This window comes from Rhincodon typus, chromosome 43 (genome assembly GCF_021869965.1).
Source record: "Rhincodon typus isolate 14 chromosome 43, sRhiTyp1.1, whole genome shotgun sequence".
In the NCBI taxonomy this organism is placed as follows: Eukaryota; Metazoa; Chordata; class Chondrichthyes; order Orectolobiformes; family Rhincodontidae; genus Rhincodon; species Rhincodon typus.
Window position 1 is genome coordinate 4955224 of NC_063374.1, and position 21650 is coordinate 4976873.

The 21650-nt window shown below is 42.0% G+C and overlaps 1 protein-coding gene across 3 annotated transcripts in view; it reads left to right on the forward strand.

The window, feature by feature from the left end:
- nxf1b (nuclear RNA export factor 1b) overlaps window positions 1-21650 on the forward strand; it is a 155641-nt gene that overhangs the window by 90116 nt on the left and 43875 nt on the right. For 2 of the 3 annotated variants that reach the window (XM_048619789.1, XM_048619786.1), the window contains exons 2-3: window positions 7317-7415; window positions 15166-15361. In XM_048619789.1, coding sequence (XP_048475746.1) covers window positions 7317-7415; window positions 15166-15361 — 295 coding nt within the window. The remainder of the gene's footprint in view (window positions 1-7316; window positions 7416-15165; window positions 15362-21650) is intronic. The other variant, XM_048619788.1, reaches the window with a different exon arrangement.

The window sequence follows — 21650 nt, forward strand, 5'->3', positions numbered from 1 at the left end:
CTCCCCTCCCCACATCCCCCCGCACTCAGTCCCCCATCCCATCTCTTGCTGTGACCCCACTTCCCCCAACCTGGTTGATTCCTCACTGGCCTAGAATCTTAGTTGCATTCTAAGGTGTCAATGACCTAACAACTACGCAATCATGTAAATATTCACCACTAAATTTTGGTGTGTAATTTACTCTCATTTTATGTGGTGAAATTTTTCAACTGCATGCCGTTGGCTCAACAGTAGAGATATCAGACAATGTCTGTGAGGACATTGTCAGAAAGTTGTAAAGCATGGCAGAGTGCATGGAGGTTGCTCTTGTGGTCTTTGTGCTTTGTCAGAGATTGTAGGTGTTGCCTTCTGCATCAGCGAGCTTGTGGTCCTGCAGACTGTGCACATTTCAGTGGCACTGATTGGCAGCCTGACTTGTGTTGTTGGATAGTATTGAGTCTTCTGAATGTTGGTGCTTCACCTATCTCCTCTAGTTCTGCAGTGTTCTGAATTTGAGCCCTTTCAGTTCTGGACTCTTGATCACCCCTGATTTCCATGGTGCAGCCATTGGTCATCACGCCTTCAGATGCATGGGTCCTAAGCTCTGTAATTCCTTCTTTCCCTCTTCTGTCATCTAAGATCATTCTCAACTCTTAGGCCAAGGTTTTGGGTCATCTGCTTAAATACCTCTTCATACAGGCTGGCATCACCTGAATTTTTCTGACACCCTTTGTCACACAGTACCTTGTGGTGCTTTTATTATGTAAAAGGCCCTATAGAATTAAGTTCTGGTTGAAAAGCCGAAAAGAACAGCCAGTCCAACTGCAGTCAAGTACTTCCCAAAGCAAGATCTGTCTGATTGCACGTGCTGGTGCAAGATGTCATCATTAAAGCTGAGGAGAGAGTGAAAGAGTTTCATTCTAAGATTGAGATAACAAGATGTAGAGCTGGATGAACACAGCAGGCCGAGCAGGAAAGCTGACGTTTCGGGTCTAGACCCTTCTTCAGAAATCTTCAGAAACTGGCCTAGAATCAACTAGACCCGAAACGTCAGCTTTCCTGCTCCTCTGATGCTGCTTGGCCTGCTGTGTTCATCCAGCTCTACACCTTGTTATCTCAGATTCTCCAGCATCGGCAGTTCCTACTATCTCTGTAACCATTCTAAGATTGATCTTTGAAGGTTGAACTTTTCTGGAAATTTCTAGAGTTCTCATCAGTGTCTGCTATCATCCATACACTTACACTAAAATCATATACATTAAAAGAATGCTGTTCACTGAAGTTCAATACCTCCTGCAATTTACTTCAACTTCTGAAGTTGGCAGGATTTCAGAATTCTGACTTGGGTCCCTCCGCCACCTTTGACGTCTTTTGCAAACCTGTGCAAATTCCACCAAGCTTTCAGCCAAGTTTTGTAACGTTTCATTGGCATTTTGTTTCACTTCAATACTTTAACTTTTTATATTGTTTGTATCTACCATAAATCATTTCATCTTGTTGCTTTTCTCAGTTTGTATTTCATCTGAATTAAGAGTACACACTTTGCTCTTTCTATTGCAGCAATACAGGTAGATTTTGAAATAATGAGGCACAGTAGCATGTTGGTCATGTTACAGTTACTGGTCTAGTAATCCAACAACTGAATTAGTGATTGGGTGATCAGAGTCGTGGAACCTGGGGAATTAAAATTCAGTTAAATAAATTTGGAATAAAACTGTAAGTGTTACTATTGGTAACTGAATGTGTTAAATCTATGACCCTGAGTTGTTATCATCTCTGCTAGGAGCGTAATTCCCACCAATCTACTCAAGAGCCCTCAATTTTAATAACTCGGTTAGAACTCCCCTCGACGTCCTCTGTTCCAAGAGCACAATCCTGTCTATCTAATCTTCCCTAATAACTAGAGTTTTGCACTCTTGACAGGGTTCTGGTAAATCTCCTCTGTGTATTCTCTGCATCCTTCCAGGAATATGGTGACCAGTATTGTGCGCAGTAATCGAGAAACATCTAACAAGTGTTCTACAATTTTGACGTAACTTCCAAGCTGTTGTTTTCTAACTCTCGGATCACAAAGTGTGCAGTATGTCTGCTTAACCACCCTGTTACCTGTCATGCTAACTTCAAAGATCTATGAACACACACTTCCTAGTTCCCTCTGTTCCTCCACAGTTTCATTTATTGTGTACTGAATTGCCTTGTTACTCTCCCAAGTGTGTTATTCTCACTTCTGCACTTGAATTCTATTTGACACTCTTCTGCGCCCATGGCCAGTCTGGGAGTCTTTGTATACAGTTTTCTTCCAATTGATAGTTAATTTTTGTATCATCTGCAAATCATTTAATCATGTCCCTTATATTTAAGTGTAAATCATTGGCATGTAATAATCAGAGCAAGATACTCCATACTTTACCATGGAACTCCACTGGAAACAAATTTCCAGTTACTAAAACGCCTTTTGGCTTTTGCCTCTGCCATGAGCCAATTTTGGATCCAAACACCACACTCCCTTGGATCATCTGAACTTTTCGCCTTTCTGACTAGTCTGTGTTTGCAACCTTGTCAAAGACCTTGCTTTAGTATGTATGTGCATGTAGACTACATCAAACATTTCCATGCTCATTAACATTCCTTGTTCACCCATAAAAAGTTCAAACTCATTAGTCAGGTACAACCTTCCCTTCTCGAATCCATGCTGACTGTCTATGATTAAATCATAGTGACAGTTCATACTGTCCCTTCAGAATTATTCCAATAATTTTCCAAGCATTAAGGTTAGTCTGACTGTTCTAAGGCTTAAAAACAAATCAAGAATGCTTGCTATTTTATTCACTGTGAATGTTAACAGGTAAATCTTGGCAAATTCTATGAACTCTGTATGAACGATGCTGGATGAGTGCGCCATGACTCCACTCCAGAAGTCATGACATAAGATAACAATACTGTTCCCAGTTACCAAAGTGGGCGATTTAAAACTTGATATAGATAAGTTATTTAATAAAAAATATATCAAACACAATTCTTGATTTATTAGCAACTGAAACTTAACCAATAAAGATACAGCAATTGGTTAACGTACATATGACAGTTAGTCATATGGAAGTATAAGTGCTTATAACCCTTGGATATCCCCATAGCATGCATACACATGCTATCTTCAGGAAAGAGAGAGCAAATGGATTTCTCTGCCGTGATTGGCTTTCTGGGTGGAAAGAACATTGGCCAATGAGTTTTTCTTGAAAGGAAAAGCATGAAGTGTAGAAAGTTCTGAAGTCCGTTGCTTTGGCATGTCTGGTCACAACATTAATCATACAACAGTTGTCCCTGGCGTCTTTCAGAAGCAGCTTGCTCAGGCAATACAAGATTGAGAAATTCCTCCATTTTTTCGGAAGAACCTATAGGTTTCATTCATACCCAACAATAAGGTTTTCTTTTCAGAAGTGGAGAGATGAGTGGGCAGTCCTTCTTCACAGGTTTCTTGTGTCCCCAGCTGAAGACCAGATACTGATATACTCTGCATCCAACCACTTCAAAGTTTACAACAAAACATAGCTGCAATATTTTTATGGCTGTTCCAGTTTGAATTCTGATCAGTGGTAACCCGTCACATGTTCATAATAGGATATTCATCAAGGTAATGCCATTGAATATCAAGGGGCGATGGTTAGATTCTCTTGTTGGAGGTGACCATTTGCTGGCATTTGTCACAAAAGTTTTGTCACTCAGCAACACAAGCTTAGATACCTGAGTTTACTACAAATGGACAAGGTTTGCTTCAGTACCTGAATAGTCATAGGTGGTGCCGTACATTATCAACAGACATCTCCACTTCTGACCCAATGATGGAGTGAAGGTCATTGATGAAGTAGATGGTGGTTGAGCTTAGGATGCTACCCTGATGAACTCCAGAAGTGGTGTCATAGAGCTGTACAGCATCGAAACAGACCCTTCGGTCTAACTTGTTCATGCCGACCAGATATCCTAAATTAATCTTGTCCCATTTGCCAGCATTTGGCCCATATCCGTCTAAACCCTTCCTTTCATGTACCCATCCAGATGCCTTTTAAATGTTGTAATTGTAGCAGCCTCCGCCACTTCCTCTGGCAGCTTATTGCATACACACACCACCCTCTGCATGAAAAAGTTGCTCCTTAGCCCCCCTTTTAAATCTTTCCCCTCTCACCTTAAACCTATGCCCTCTCTAGTTTTGGACACCCCTACACTGGGGAAAAGACCTTGACTATTCACCCATGCCCCTCATGATTTTGTAAACTTCTATAAGGTCACCCCTCAGTCTCTGCTCCAGGGAAAATAGTCCCAGCTTATTCAGCCTTTTCCAGTAGCTTGAATCCTCCAACTCTGGAAACATCCTTGTAAATCTTTTCTGAACCCTTTCAAGTTTCACAACATCCTTCCTGTAGCAGGGAGACTGGAATTGAACACACTGTTCCAAAAGTGGCCTAACCAATATCCTGTCCAGCTGCAACATGACCTGCCAACTCCTATACTCAATGCACTGACCAATAAAGGCAAGTGTGCCAAATGCCGCCTTCACTATCCTGTTTACCTGCGACTCTACTTTCAAGGAACTATGAACATACACTCCCAGGTCTTTTTGTTCAGCAACACTCCCCAGGACCTTACCATTAGGTGTATAAGTCCTGCCTTGATTTGCCTTTCGAAATGCAGCGCCTCACATTTATTTAAATTCCTGATAAACGCCATCTGCCACTCCTCAGCCCGTTGGCCTATCTGATCAAGGTCCCCTGTTGTACTCTGAGATAATCTACTTGGCTGTCCACTACACCATCAATTTTGATGTCATCTGCAAACTTACTAACCATCCAAATTCACATCCAGATCATTTATATAAATGGCAAAAATAAGTGGACCCAGCACTGATCCTCGTGGCACGCTGCTGGTCACAGGCTTCCAGTCTGAAAAGCATCTCCACCACCACCCTTTGTCTCCTACCTTAAGTCTGTTCTGTATCTAAATGGCTAGTTCTCCCTGTATTCCATGTGATCTAACCTTGCTAACCAATCTACCATGTGGAGCCTTGTCGATCGCCTTACTGAAGTCCATATTGAATGGTCAAATGCTGCCTTGATGAAGGGTAGTCATTCTCATCTTATAGCTGGAATTCAGCTCTTTTGTCTGTCTTTTGATCAAGACCATAATGAGGTCAGATCCATAGCGTTTGCAGTAGCCAGTGCCTTCAACTATTTCTTGATGTCACATGGAGTGACTCGAGGTCACACAAGTTAAAGCAGCTGCTGTTTTATAGACATTTTCACAGCCATTAATCTCATATAAGCACCTGACTAGTAGCCTTAAGAAGGTCGAAGACAGCCGTTTGTGATGTTGGGGACTCAGGAGTAAGCTGACCTGGATCATCCAGTCAGCATTTCTAGCTGAAGATGGATGCACTTTTGCACTGATGGGCTGACCTGCCCCTGTTGTTGAGGATGAAAATATTTGAGGGATTCCTCTGTCCGTTTCCCTGTTGGTATGCCTTAATTTTACATTAGATACTTCATCTTCCAACACTCATTTTATGCATTACAGGTGCCAGAATGAGCAAAAGTGAATTAAAATTTATTTCCTAGAGCTAAGCAAAATGTTGAAGAGAATAACTTTGTGAAGTGCTGGTCAGGAGGTTGCCAACAGAACCTACTGACTTGAGGATGGTTGAATTCTTCCCAGGTCTTGTTATATGTGCAATATGTTTGGACTCTTATTGCAATGCAAGAAGTATTTAGGTGTGCTTTTGTGATGCCAAGGCATACAAGGCTCTGGGCCAAGTGGAAAATGGGATGCTCAGTTTTGACCGGCATAGACTCAATAGGCCAAAGGGCCTTTTTCTCATGCTATAGACCTCTATGACAATGACTATGACTCTGACTCCTTCACCACAATTCTCGGGATCTGTTTGTCTGATGTGCACAAATTTAGCGTACCTAAGCTTAGACGTGAGTTGAAGGGGACAGGGTCTTTTATGTGAGCATATGAGTATCAGTGGAGTTCAGTCCCATAAACTATAGACTGGCAGTTCAGAGTGTTGTATAGTTTTAGTCCTGTCTAATATAGAGAGGATGAACAATTCTTGTAATTCACCATCCATAGCAAGTCCATGTGTTTGAGAATCATCACATTGCATCACCTTGTCAGTTAGTCTGCTAACTAGTCTGTGTGATCATGTATTTTCTTTTAAGTTTTAACTATATCTGTTCACTGGCCTTCCCTACAGTATTGGACAACTGAGTCTGTATGTTTATTTTGTTTGAGGCTTTGTCCACCCTTCTTAAAGCTACTGATCAAGTGCTTATGTAGGATTAGTGGCTGTGAAAATGTCTATAGAGCAGCAGCTGCTTGCCGCTGTCCTGCAGAGAAGCTTTCTTGTTCAAGGTCAGGGGAATAAAAACCGGAACAGGCTGGCCAGTGTGATTTGCTGGCATTTCGTGTGAAAATGTTGGCTCCATTAACTTCAAGATATAGACATTAAATGTACCGATAATGATGGCGAAAACATGATTTGGCAGTTAGATACTCCACTCCTTAATGTGCTCTTTTGATAGTTATAGTATTTTTTATGTTATCAACTTGACTGATTTCATAGTTGTTCTAAGGTTTTTCTAACAATAAATTGAATGAATAGAGAAGTATAACACGTTTTTTGTTATTATGGAGATTTTTATGCAATATATTATCAAGGCATCTCCTATACCTTGTTGCTGATCCTTAGTGATCAGACTTGTAGAGGTATTCAGTTGCCTAGCACTGACACCTCAAGCAAAAGGAGTATTGAACTTGTTTAGGTTCGCTAAATGAGAAGTGATTTGTGAGTTACATGTTGGATTTGACTTCCAATATGGCTTCTTAGTAAATGGGAGAGGTTTGAGTTGGAATCTAGTATCGGTTGCCATCTAGCATAATCCTTATTAACATCTCTATACTTTCTAAGCTAATTTAAAAGTTTTCAAATTGCCTTGATTTTAAGATTATTTATGTTTCTGTTCACTGACTATCGTGCCTCATATTGTAGTCTGTCTTGTCAGAGTTGATCTTAAATGAGCTTTATAGTGATAGGCATCCATAGCAGTGACACCATTGAGGAGCTGTGTAGCAGTTGCAACAATCTTGCTCATGGTATATCAACATGGGTCTGCAAAGTCAGAGGTGGCTATCTCTACACACAGATTTTTACTCTGACTAGATTGTATGATTTAAAGTACACGGAGACTGCAGTAAAGCCTTGCTTTATAAGTAGTTAGGCCCTATTCGAGCCTGCAACCAAACTTAATTATTTGACACTAAATTGCTTCCCTGACTCTGTTCAGCCCCCCAGCAATCAGGAATCGTGCATAATGGATTCCGGGGGGAAGGAAGAAAGCAAGGAAGACGGAAATGGAGACTGAGAAAAAAAGACACGTATGGAGGTAAGAGGGAGAGAAAGGCAGAAAACCACATCAGAACAGGTTAGGGAAGGGTTGTAAAACCTGCTAATTTACACAGCTTACTACCTCCAACCCCAATCAACTGATTTTGAGTTTTTTCCAACTTGAAGGTTGAACTATGGGACTACAGAACACCACTGTCTGTTAGGAAAGAATGCAGTGGCCACTTGGGGAGAGCTAGGCAGCAAAGTATGGCTTGCATTTCTTTTCTCAACTACTCCAATCTGTACCTTAACTCTGCATTCTTATTACACCTTTTACTCTAAAGCCTGGCTATGCCCCAAACTGGCTGTCCTGTTGTCTGCACTCACAATATACTTCATTTTATTTTTTGTTTTGGTTTCCTTGCCAATTTTGATGAAATCTTGATTTTTTTTTGTGCCATCAAGTTGTTCTTGGTAAAGGTTGTATAACAGTTGCAATGGTAGTGACAAGATTTGGTATTCCATCGGTTGCCACAAATTCAGTCTACAGTATTTTCAAACTCATTTGGGCTCTGTCTTCCATCTCGCTCATACTTTCTCCGTTTGCAGCTATCAAACTGTGGATGAATGTTGTCATTGACTCCCATCCCGCCTCTCCTGCAATCACTCCGGGCATCTTGCCAAGGCTGTGACTCAACTTTCAGCTTCTTCTTTTTTCTAGCTGCCTTCAGCACAGTGGTGCATTTGCTAGTTCATGGATGAGAAAAGTACCATTCCAGTTCTGTTCAAATTTAATCTTGATGTGAAAGGGTGAGATAGTTGGAAAAATCTTTCTCCAAACCTGACTTTAACAAAGAACTTTCATCTATTGCTCAGGTGTATTCTGCTATAATGACCAGGGCCACTTTCTTATTCCTGACACGTTTGTTGAATCCTCAGCTACAATAAAATTTCATGTCTTGTAGACATCCCTTGCGATACTTTTAGATATGTCCTTCTGAACTTTCCCTGCATCCCTTACAGGCAGCCCACATTGCTTCCTTGGATATTTGTCATGTTCATCTATCCCTCTTGCCTTTTCAGCTTTTATCATATTATCCCTAGATGTTTTCTTCAAGTTGTGGATTATCGCATTATCTATCACCTTGAAAGTTGTAGCTTGATCCATGTTCACTGGTACCCCATTTCATTAGTGGTTGTGTTGTCTGCTATTCTGCACCTCTGGGGTTTTGGTCATTCTTAACTGGCATAAAGCTATCCAAAATCTTTTAGTTTTGATCTGATACTTCTGAAATGTTACTGTTTTACGAGTTCTAACTTCCATTCCTTGTCTCTAATCTTTGATTTATTTCTTTTACATCTCTTTTAACTCTGCCTCCGGATGCATTCCTCCGAACCACATCTTTTGTCACACTCGTTACAAGGACACTACATTCTTTTGAAATCCTTTTTTTAAATTCACTGGTGGGATGTGGATGTTGCTGACTGGACCAGCATTTAAGTCTTGTTGCACTGTTTAATCCCAGCATTTTAAGTCTTGATCTTCAGCCTTTACTGTCATCAATGACGTTGGATGCCCAAGCTTTATTTCACTTCCCTACTGGCTAACATGTTAGTTTCAGGTATAGTTATCAGGAAGGGGTAAGCATACTGGGTGTTCTTTCTCTTTTTGTCATGGAGAGTGGTGGAAAAGAAGGCAACTGAGAATGACCTAATAAATTTAAAGTTGTGGCAAGTTTTGAACTCAACGGTCTGTCTTGATGCTACATATCGTCTATAAAAGCCTTAATCATGCCCTTTACCAATCCTGACACTGGCATTTGAAAATGTGGAAGGTGTAGTCTGGTTCTAGCAAAAAAGCTTGCACAGTAATGGGCTGTTTCCATACTGTAAACATCAATGCTTAATCTCGGTGTTGCAAAGTCTGGGAGCTGTGATTTGACAATTGCTGGTCGATTGTAGCGTATTAAACTGACCTTGTTATGGTGAGCAACGTTCTGGCGTCCTCCATGGCCCAGTTGATGCAGGCAGTGTATACCCAGGTCACGCATGGCAGAAGTTCCCTGGTTGAATTTTCATTTTACTCCCCTTAGAGGTTGGAAAGGCTTTGCCAGTATCTGTTGGTGTTTAGAAGAATGAGAGGCGATCTTATTTCAACATCTGAGCTCCTGGGTGATCATAAGAGTGGGTTTAGGGGCGCAGTTTCAGGTGGCGATGAGAATATTTTTCTTTCAGGTTTGTTGATCTGTTGAACTCTTTTACCTGGACAGGGGTGGAGGCAGATCATTGAATAATGTTGGGTTAGCTAGATTTTTGCTTCAGAAGAGAGATTAGGGCTATGGGGTGGACAGAAATGTCAAGTTGAGGCTGCGATCTGACCATCCATGATCTTATGAATTGGAGGAGCAGGTCTCAGGCTCTAATTCGTATGTTTGTAACTGAGCCAGGGAAACAGTGAAACCACTGTGAGTTGTCAGATCTCAGGAAAGAAAGCAGTGCTTTAGGGAGCTTCATGATCTAGGCCAGCATTTATTGCATTGCACTGGGGAAAGTGTGCTAAACTGTCTTCTCAAACTGTTGCTGTCCCTGTGGTGTAGGGACACCCATGGTGCTGTCAGAAAGGGATTTCCAGGATTTTAATCTAGTGGCTGAAGAAACAGTGATATAATTGTAGGTGGTGGTGTTCCCATGTGTCTGCTGCCCTTGCCCTTCTAGGTGGCAGTGTTTGGAAGGTGCTGCCAGAGGAGTGTTGGTTACTGCAGTGCATCTTGTAAATGATCTACACTGCTGCCATTGTGTATTGACTGTAAAGGAAGTGAATGCTGGTGGTGGTGGATGAGGTGCCAGTCAAACGAGCTGCTTTGTCCTGGATAGGGTCTTTTTGAGTGTTGTTGGAGCTGCACTCATCCAGGCAAGCAGGGAGTATTCCATCACACTCCTGATTTGTATCTTGTACATAGTAGACAGGCTTTGGGGATACAGGTGATTTATCTATTGCAGCCACAGTATGTATGTGTGAACCAGTTCCAATCTGATCGATGCCATCCTTTAAAACATTGACAGTGACTGTGATTCAGTGATCATAATGTAATTGAATATCAAGGGGTGATCATTAGATTCTCTACTTGCTGGAGGTGATCATTGCCTTGCACTTGTATTACACAAATGTTACTTGCCACTTATCAAGTGTAATCCTGGATGTTGTCTGGTTTTTGTGTGTTGTGAATGGAGCATTGAATTGAACATTGTCTGATCTTCAACAAACATCCCCATTCTGACCTTATAGTAAAGGGAAGATCATTGATGAAGCAGCTAAAGATGGTAGGGCCTAGCAAATTATCCTGAGGAACTCCTGCAGCTGAGATGATTGAACTACAACAACTACAACTGTCTTCCTTTATGCCAGGTGTGACTAACCAACAAGGAGTTTTTCCCATGATTCACATCTGTAGTTTTGCTGGGATTCCTTTATGCCATGTGGAGTCTTTGGAACGTGTTTTGAGATCAGGAACCAAATGAATGTGGCAGGACCCAAACTAAGCATCAGTGAACAAGTTATTCTTCTGCAAGTTGCTGCTTGATAGCACTGACAATGAACCCTTCCTTCACTTTGATAATTGAGGGTAGCCTGAGAGTATGGAAATTGGCCCAGTTGAAATTGCCCTGCTTATTGTGCGCAGGATATACCTAGCAATGTTCCACCTTATTGAGTAGGTGCCACTGGACTGAAATGGGCCTGGCTAGGGGTGCAGCTGATCATTGAGCAGAGGTCTATAGTCCTGTTGCTGAATGTTGTCAAGCCCACAGCCATTCCAGCATCCAATGCTTTGAGCGATTTCTTAATATCTCTTGGCTTGAACTGAATTGGTTGAAGTCTGAAATCCATGATGCTAGGGGCCTCGGGAGGAGGTTGACACAGATCTTTCATTTGGCACTTCAGTCTAAAGATGCAAATATTCCAATTTTGTCTTTTGCACTGAAGTATGGGTGTCCCCATTGTTGGGGATTGAAATATTTGTGGAGCCTCCACCTCCTGTTACTTGTTTAATTGTCAAGCAATATTCACGACTGGATGTTGCAGGACTGCAGAACTTAGATTTGATCTGTTGGTTGTGGAACTGCTTAGCCCTGTGTGTTCTATGCTGCTTCTACTTTTTGTCATGCAAATATACCAGATAGATGCCTTATTTTTAGGTATACTGGTTCTGTTCTTGGCCTGCCCTCCTCCACTCTTCTTTGAACCAAGGTCAATTTCCCATCTTGATGTAATAGGGAGAGAATGCCCAGCTGGCCATAAGGTTACTAGTTGTGGTTGATTATCATGCTGGAGCTAATGGCTAGGCATCCGTGAGGCATTGTGGGCCATGATTTGCTAAATCTGTTAGTCTGTCTTATTTAGCACAGTACTAGTGCCACAGAGCATGATGGAGGATATTCTCATCGTGAGGTCGGAACTTAAGTCTCCACTTTCATGATGGCGCTGACAATGTGCAACTCCTTGCAAGCTCCCTACAGCAGATCTGACTAACATCTTATAACCATTCTACACTTTTGAACTTAAATTCTAAATCTGTAAAAAATAATGTTCTTTTAAATTTACTCTTGATCTTGCCTAGGGCACGCCCTGAATGACATAACCTCTAAGCCTCTAAGTTTTATTTTCACCCTATGTTCTGTATGTCCTTGCTTACTGTGATCTGCCAGTACTGCTCGTAAACAAAACTTAGGTACACGTGACAATAAATAAATCAAACAAGGACTGTGTGGTGGTCATTCCTGCTGATACTGTCATGGTCAAGTAGATTTTTTCGTCTTTTTTGTTCCCTCACCACCTGTTGCAGATCCCACCGAGCACCTTTAGGACTCCGCCAACTCAGTCAGTAGTGGTGTTACTGACCCACTCTTAGTGGTGGACATTGATGTCCTGACTCAGCGTATATTCTGTATCCTTACCACCCTCAATGCTTCTTCCTAAACATAGGAGGTGCTGATTCCTCAGCCAAGGGGATGGGAAGAGGATGGGTTTCCATGCTTATGCTTGACCTGATGAGACTTGGTAGGTTCAGTAGCAATGTTGAGGATTCCCAGGCAAATCTATCCTGAATGTGTACCATTATGCTGCTACCTCTGCTTTCCCTGTCAATGTGCCCATGTTGAGGCCTTATGGTCTGTCTGGTGTAATTTATTTTCTTTAGATTTTGTAGCAGTTACAACTGCGTGGCTTGCCAGACCATTTCAGAGAGCAGGTAAGTAATCGCTCTGGGTCCGGAATCACATGTAGTCAGGCTAGGTCAGAGTGGCACATTTCTTTCCCTAAAGGATATCATCGAACCAGATGTGTTTTAAAGGCTACATGGCTGCTGTTAAACTAGATTTTCATTCCAGATTTTGAATTCACATTGCATCATTTGCCTAACTTGATGAACTTCGGTTTTCTCTACAGACTAACTGAATTTATGTTCTATTGGGCCGCTTGCATTTTTAAGAAATGAAAGGTTACTAACTCTTCAAAATACCTGGATGTGAGATGTATTATTTGAGCAAATTCTAATGTTGAAACATCTAGTCACTGTTATGAGACACCAGAGTTTTTTTTTGCTTTAGTTTTGTGTCTTCTTTAAACATGGGCAACCCTTTTCTATATTGTCTGTACTTACCCTCTAAGTCTGGATGGTAAGTGCTGGCTGGTTATTGGGCTGCAGGGGAGTCGACACAAACACATCAACCTTAGCTAATAGCCCTAGATATCCTTCCAACGTGGAATGTTGGTTGCTACAGATAGAGAACAAAATGGCAAGCTCTTCATGAAGTAGATGAGTAGTAAGTGTGGCATGAAAACAGGTAAAATTGTTTCCATGTGTTTAACAAGACTGCAATATCTTCCTACATTGTCCACTTCTGTTTCTGTCCTTACACTTTGCGCTCCTTGTCACTGTTTCATTAATTGTGGGATTGGTGATAAGTTTGGTGTTTCAATGCATCAGACCTGAAGAATCTATGTACCAGTGCATTACCAGATGTGCCATTTTGTGATTTAGGAATTAAACTCTTTTAATACCCACCGTTCACACCAAAGCACACTCAGCTAGTGAAGTATTTTTGTAATGTTGTCATTATTGCAATGTAATGAAATGAACAGTCAATTTGTATACACCAAACAGCAGTGAGTTAAAGACTAGCTATTTGTCAGGGTTATCAGTGTGGGATAAATATTGACTGAAACGACAGGAGACATCCTGTTTCTCCTCTTGTAGTGTTGTAATATCTTTTACTGGCAGCTTTCTGAAGGTGGACATGACTGGTTTAATCCCTCAACCAAAAAATGGCACATCCGGTAATGCACTGCTCCCACAGCACTCCACTGTGGTGATGACCCAAGTCGTGTCGTGGTGATTACAGTGGGCCCTGATATCCCAACCTTGTGGCTCAGAGGGTAAAGGGCTCCAGCTGACCCTTACTCCCATCTAAAAAAGGCAAGAAGTGTAGACCACAAAACTAACTGATAACCTTGCTGATGTGCATGTGAGAAGGATGAACTTGGTAGTGAATATGAAGGCAATCAATTGGAGGTCACTTCAAATCTGAAAATTTATGGCTATTGAAAGATATTTCAAATCATTTTAAAGTTGTAAGTTCACTTCAGTCAACTCCATAACTGTTCAAGCAGATAGACTGGTTTATAACATTAGATTTCATCAGTTTGTGTTTGATTAATATTTCCCCAAAGGTAAAGTATTGAACCTCTATATATGATTCCCCCACTTAAAACTTTGTCGGTGACAAACTGGTCCCTATTAGTTGCTTTTATATGATACTTGTATTAAATCCACATTTTTCTTTTACAAAGACTTTTCAATGCCAGACTTGTTTTTGAGTTGCAGCCTTCTGCCCCAGCTCCAGGTAGTGATGGTTGCTGGCACTATCATTAGGTATTTGCACAGTTTAAAAGCAGATTTGAAATTGCTGCTGGAATGCAGAACTACTTGGAGATACTGGCCCCTGCTGGGCATTTCCTCAATGCTGGGATCACAGAGCTGACTGTGCATGTCTTTCTTCCTGTCATGTAGCCTGTTGATGAATTAATGTTCTGTTATTGTATGTATTATTCCTGATTACATAGTTGACCTGTTGCTGCATAAACTAATACAATTAGTTTCTGATTCTATCCTGTCACCACAATTTCGGCATCTTCTCCTTCCAGTCATGGGGTCTTCCTGACTGTTGGCTGGATTTTAGTTTGGTGATAACTTTCCAGTGTTGAGTGACATTTTTCATTGGTGAACCCTGAGTCAATCTATTATTGGGACGATCTGAGCCATGCACCCTCAAACTCTCTCGTGATAGCTAAATAGAAGGTATTTTCCAGCAGTCAGCTAACAGAGCAATCTATCTGATTTTCTTCTGAAGCCTTCAGTTGTAAAATCTAGCACATTGCCCCACCTGAGATCAGCTATTGAATGCTAGGTAACTTGCTCTTTTGGAGAGCCAACGCAGACACGGGCCAAATGGCTGTCTCCTGTGCTTCTAGCCATTCTGTGGCTATGAACACAGGTAGAATCCAAATCCTTCTTGACTTCTAGAATTGTGGGCCATTAGGGAGCTGCAAGTAAGCTGTTTTTGTCAGTTTCAGTTACATTTGAGGGCTTTGAAGGTCAGATATTTCCTTTGAGCATTTTTTTGGAGAAATTCTATTGAGGCCATCAGACAAAATAGTTGCTCCTAAAGAGGCATAATTAAAAGTCGACAACAATCTAACACGTGAGTAATAATTTTTGTGATGGATTTGCACTTTGCCTGTTTCATTCCAGAACATGATGACCGAGTTGGGGGTGGTTTTCCTGTTCGGAAAAAGAAAGGACGCGGTCCATTCCGGGGAAAGATGTACAGTGAAGGAAGTCACAAATCCAGGAATCGAGGCAGTGGAGGACCCAACCCACGGTCACGGTTCGAGGATGACGATGGCGATGTGACCATGAATGACCACGAGTCACCAAGGTCACGATTGTGAGTAGCAACCTGCATGTATTACACTATTATTGACACCATGAGAGGCTGGCCATTTCCTCATCGAGTCTGCGCCATTATTCAGTGTGATCCTGGCTGATCTGATGACCCTTAATTTCACTTTGGGATAAATGAAGTTCTCTTCAGCTTAACTTTAGCACTAGAAATATTTTAGCTTGAGAATTTCATGAGCATTGTTTCTATTATTTCCTCCAATGACAAACAGAAACCGTCATTTATCTTCACACTGGGAATGGCAGGAGGTTTACACATCATTTCAAACCGAATTCCTTCACTACTTCTGGTACTATCATAAAACAAAATTTAAAGCTTTCATTTCAACCTACAACAGGTTGCCTCCTCTAAATTAATGATGCATTGCTATATCTTCCTCTTCTTTCCCCTTCCCTTTGGTCTCCAGCTGTCCATTATTCTGTGCTTTTTAAGGCATAATTCCATTTACCCGATCATCTTCCCGTATATTCTGCAATGGATGCTCACAGACATAGCTGCAGACGTCTAGGCAGTTCTCTCATCTGAGTGACTTGTTGTGGCTGCAGTTACCGTGCCAAGCTAAAGCCTGTACCCTGTCCTTGCCTGATGTTCACTATTCTCTGGGAAACACACTGAAGATACCCTGGCTGAATTTGTTCTTTCCATGAGACATCCACTCAAAATTCTTCTATTGATGCATCCCTCTGCACAGTCAGGAGAGGGCGTAGTCTTAAACTTAGCATGAGGCTGGTGAAACAAAGATTTTGGAAACATGCCTAGAGGACTTAGAGTGAAGATTAAGGTCCAGGCAAATAAAGCCAAATTACACATCACTCAATGAGGCGCCATACTCGATGGGCTGAGTGATTGATCTGTTGCTTTCAGTTTAAAACTTGGGCAGTGCTATCAGAGCTGGGTCTGCAGAATCCATTTACTCTGGTGTATCTCTAAGCTAAAGATAGCCGAGCTGTTTTGCTTCGCTTCCTGCCACCCAAATGCAGGCCACTATTGACACCACAGTGAATATGGAAATGTAGTCTGGAAGGTCCACGCCATTTTCTTGAAGATTGCCCAGAATGCTAACTGGTCATATGTTCAGTAATTTTAATAGTTTTTCCCAAGTTGTATATGTAATGAGATATACACCGTTCTGCCAAGGCAAACAATTTTGAAATCTTCCTGACTTCCAGACTGTTGTGTCAACGGTAATTAACAGTGGCTGATTTTGATAGTATAAGATTGTACCTAAGGAGGTGCTAATAGAGAGTTTGGATAAGGTGATAAAGAGAACAATGGAAAATTCGATGAGTAAGGAGAGAGTCAAGAGTGACTCATCCATATAACACATCTGTGAAGATTACTGATTTGCTGGTAAACTGAAGTTTTAACAGCAGCTAGAGTTTAAAGTCGCTGCTTTTGCTATTTCAATGATGGCATTTTAGATGTAATGCTAAAATGCTTTAGGATGGTCTGAGGTGCTGTACAACTTTCTTGCAAGAAAATCTACCAATTAAGATTATCAGGAGGAATTTAGCGAGCAAACTACACCATTGACAAATTCACTCAATCATTTTCTTTTGCCAAAATTGAATGGGGGCATGAGCAGGAGAATTGTTCTTTGTTTCACATTGATTTATTATTAGAGATTGTCAGGGAATCAAAAAACATTTATGGCACAGGAGGAAACCATTTGGCCCATTGTTTGTGTCAGCCAAGAAGCTCTTTTCTTGAGATCTGTCTGATCTCACTTGGCAGTACTTAACCAATAGTCATGTAAGTTAATGCACTTCACTTGCATATCCCATTAATTTTATGTGCATTGAGGGTTCTAGCCCTTAGCACTGTGAAAAAGCAAGGGAGGGAAGTCCTGTTTAAACTAAAGAGGAATCACTTTAATCTCATTACAAATAAAATCTTGGCTACAGTGCTCCTATACAGAAACAGAAAGTGCTGGAGAAACTCAGGAAGTCTTAGAGTACATGTGGAGAGGGAATTAAAGTTTCAGGTTCTACATGACTTATGAAGGAGAGCCATTGGATTCACAGCAATAACTCTGTTTCCCTTTTCACAGATGTTGCTGAGTCTCTGCAATGCTTTGTTTTATTTCAGATCTCCAGCATCCGTAGTATTTTGCCTTTATTTCAGTGCTTCTACCGAGACTTATTTCAATAATAAAGTAATCATAGAATTGTTAGGGTGCAGAAGGAGGCCATTTGGCCCATCATTTCCATATTAGCTCTCCTGAATGAGCATTGTGACTCAGTGCCATTCTCCTCCAGTTGTTTCTCTTCAAAAATCATCTAAAGTGTTGACTGAACTTGCTTCCACCACACTTCCAGGTGGTGCATTTCATACCTAAGCCACTCGCTGTGGGAATTTACTTTTTCTTGACAATGTATTTGCTTCTTTTGTAAATGACTTTGTCTGTGCTTTCTAGTGCTTGATCCATTTACAAATGAGAGCAGTTTTTCCCTATCTACTGTATTCAGACCCCTTATGATTTTGAAAATTTCTATCATCTCTTTTTAGCCTTCTCACAAGGAAAACAGTTCAAATAGTTCCAATTTCCAATTTCTGTGTGCTCTCCAGTTCAATAAAACGAACTTCTGGGGAAACTCTAATATGACAGCATGTGTGGAGAGGTGATGTGGAGGTGCTGGTGTTGGACTGGGTTGGACAAAGTTAGAAGTCACACGACACCTAGTTATAGTCCAACAGGTTTATTTGAAATCACAAGCTTTTGGAACGTTGCTCCTTTGTCAGGTGAAATCACTTCACCTGATGAAGGAACAGCATTCCGAAAGCTTATGATTTCAGATAAACTTGTTGGATTATAACCTGGTGTCGTGTGGAGAGAGGAAGCAAGTTAATATCTTGAGTCCACAGTGACTCTCATTCAAAGCTCCTGCTCTTAGTGTTTATTCCCCAACTCCTGAGGTGCTAGTCCAGTAACATTACTTCTACATCATCACCTTCTGCCATGCTCTAATTCTCTTACAGTAAAGGCCAATGTGCCATTTGCATTCCTCATTTTACTGCACCTGCATGCTCACTTTGTGTTCCTTGTACATCAATGTTCCTCTGAACACCAAAGTTTACAAGTCTTAACTTTTTAAAAAAAAATCTATTCATACTGTTAAATGGAGGCCAAATCTGCCCACCTTAAGATGGGTGTAAAAGATCCCACCATGGTATCAGGAGATGACGAGAGAAGTCCTCCCTGGAGTCCTGGGCCAATCTATCAATCAACGTTTCAAATAGATGATGTGGTCATTATCACATTTCTGCTTGTCTGAGCTGCTTGTGTGTAATATGTACTTCCTATATTACAACAGTGAGTAGACATCAGAAGTAGGTCCTAAAGGGTGTTGGGACATCCTCAGGAAGTGAAAGGCAGTATATAAATTTGAACATAGAACATAGAACAGTACAGCACAGTACAGGAACAAAAACAAAGTTGCTGGAGAAGCTCAGCAGGTCTGGCAGCATCTGTGAAGAAAAAAACAGTTAATGTTTCAGGTCCGGTGACCCCTCCTCAGCACAGTACAGGCCCTTCGGCCCATGATATTATCCTACTAAGATCAATCTACCCTGCATTTTACTATCCTCCTTGTGCCTACTCAAGATTCGCTTAAAAGTCTCTAAAGTATCTGATTCCACTACCACTGCCGGCAGCGCATTCCACACGCCAACGTCTCTCTGTGTAAAGAACCTACCTCTGACATCTCCCCTATATCTTCCTCCAATCACCTTAAAATTATGCCCCCTCGTAATGGTCATTTCTGCCCTGGGAAAAAATCTTGAGTATCCACTCTATCTATGCCTCTCATCATCTTGTACACCACTATCAAGTCACCTCTCATCCTTCTTCGCTCCAATGGAAAAAGCCCCAGCTCCCTCAACCTTTCCTCCTAAGATCTGCCCTCCAGTCCAGGCAGCATCCTGGTAAGTCTCCTCTGCACCCACTCTATAGCTTCCACATCTTTCCTATAATGAGGTGACCAGAACTGCACAATATTCCAAGTGTGGCCTAACCAGAGTTTTATAGAGCTGCAGCATAAAAAGTCCATGTTAGTTTTCAACCAGTGCTACTGCAAACAATTTGCAAGGTTATTCATCTTGCTTGTCTAGGTTTTGACAATGACAACACAGTATGGAGCTGGAGGAACACAGCAGGCCAGGCAGCATCAGAAGAGCAGGAAGATGACGTTTCGGTTTGGGACCCTTCTTCACAAATGGGGAGGGGGAAGGGAGCTGAGAAATAAATAGAGAGAGGAGGATGGGCTGGGGAAGGTAGGTCGGATGGTGATAGGTGAATGCAGGTAGGGAGTGGTGGGGATTGGTCAGCGGAATGGTTGGGGTAGATAGGTGAGAGCGAAGATGGACAGGTTGTGTTGGGTCAAGGAGGTGGGAGGATGGGTAGGGCTGGGGAAAGGTAGGTGGGGTGGTGATAGGTTGGGTGCAGGTAGTGGGTAGTGGGGATTGGTCGGTAGGAAGTGTAGGGCAGGGTGAATAGATGGGGAAGAAGATGGACAGGTTGTGTCATGTCAAGGAGGCGGGGCAGAGAGAGAGGGTTCGACATGAGATGAGGCCAGGGGTGGGGAGGTTTTAAAACTGGTGAATTCTATGTTATGGCCATCGGCCGTAGGTTCCCGAGGTGGAATATGAAGTGTTGCACCTCCAGTTTGCGTGTGGTGTCATTGTGGTACTGGAAGAGGCCCAGCATGAGCAGGAGGGGAAGTTAAAATGGTTGGTGACCAGAAGGTATTGTCGTTTGTCACATACAAAGCGCAGATGCTCTACAAAATGGTCCCCAAGTCTACGCTTCGTCTCACTGATGTAGAGGAGGCCACATCGGGAACAATGGACAATGCTGCAGTACGCTTGGATTTTGACTTGTGGCACGGACCATATTGCAGTCTATTAATTGCTGAATAATCTGAGCAGCACATGAAGCCAGTAACTGACCTAGAGCAATTATAATTGTCCTCTGCCACTCAGCCTGCTATAAATAGGCAAATGTAAATAGGTAATTGTAGCTATTTAAAACTGGCTTTATTAGCACAGAGCAGGTTATTAGCTAAGCATTGCAGTCACATGGAGTTAACCAAATTACAGATCCGATGATCCAACTGTTTCCTGGTACACAATAAGCATGCAGATGTACAGAAGCTGAAATTCTTTTATTGTTTACCTGGCAGACAAATGACAGCATTAAGTATTGTACACATCATCACTACTAAACTTACTATGCTGGCTTTAATCATTGGGTGAAGGGCTAAGGGCCCAACATTGTAAAAGGGTTTCATTGTTCGTTTGCGAGATGCGAACCTCATTGGCTAGATCACTTATTACTATCCCTAGTTGCTCAGGAGAGGGCAGCACTGAGCTAATTTCTTGAACTGTCGATGTCTTTGGTGTGTACAGTGATGTTAGGGCAAGAATTCTGGGTTTTGACCCGACAACTGTGAAGAGATGGTGATATAGTTCTGAGTCAGGAGGGTGAGTGGCTTGGAGGGGAATTTGCTGCTGGCTTTGTCCTTTGAGATGGTAGAAGTTGCAGGTTTGGAAGGTGCTTCTTCTGAGGTCTGCAACATCACACGCCAGTCTTCAGCCAATTCAATTCACATGATATCAAGAAATGTCTGAAAGCACTGGATATTGCAAACATTATGGGCCTTGACAACATTCCAGCAATAGTACTGAAGACTAGTGCTCCAGAACTAGTTGTGCCCCTAGCCAAGCTGTTCCAGTACAATTACAACACTGGCATCTACCTGACAATGTGGAAACTTGCCCTCGTATGTCCTGTGCGCGCACAATGGGCATATCCCACCTGACCAATTGACAGATCATCTGTCTACTCTCGATCATCAGAAGTTGTTAGAAAGGGTTTTGACTGTGCTGTCACAGGGCACTTGATCAGGAATAACCTGATCACTCAGTTTAGATTCTGCCAGGGCCACTCAGCTCTTGACCTCGTTACAGCCTTGGTTTAAACATGGACATAAGAGTTGAATTCCAGAGGTTAGCTGAGAATGACTGCCCTTGACTTGATATCAAGGCAGCGTTTGAAGCATATGGCATCAGTGAGCCCTAGCAAAGTTGGGTTTGATGGAAATATGGGGGAATCTCTCACTGCTGGTTGATGTCTTGCCTCGCACAAAGGAAGCTCGTTGTGGTTGTTGGAGGTCAGTAATTTCAACTCCAGGATGTTCTTCAGGAAGTTCCTCAGGGTTGTGCCCTAGCACCGACCATCTTCAGCTGCTTTCCGTCCAACCTAAAGTCAGCAATG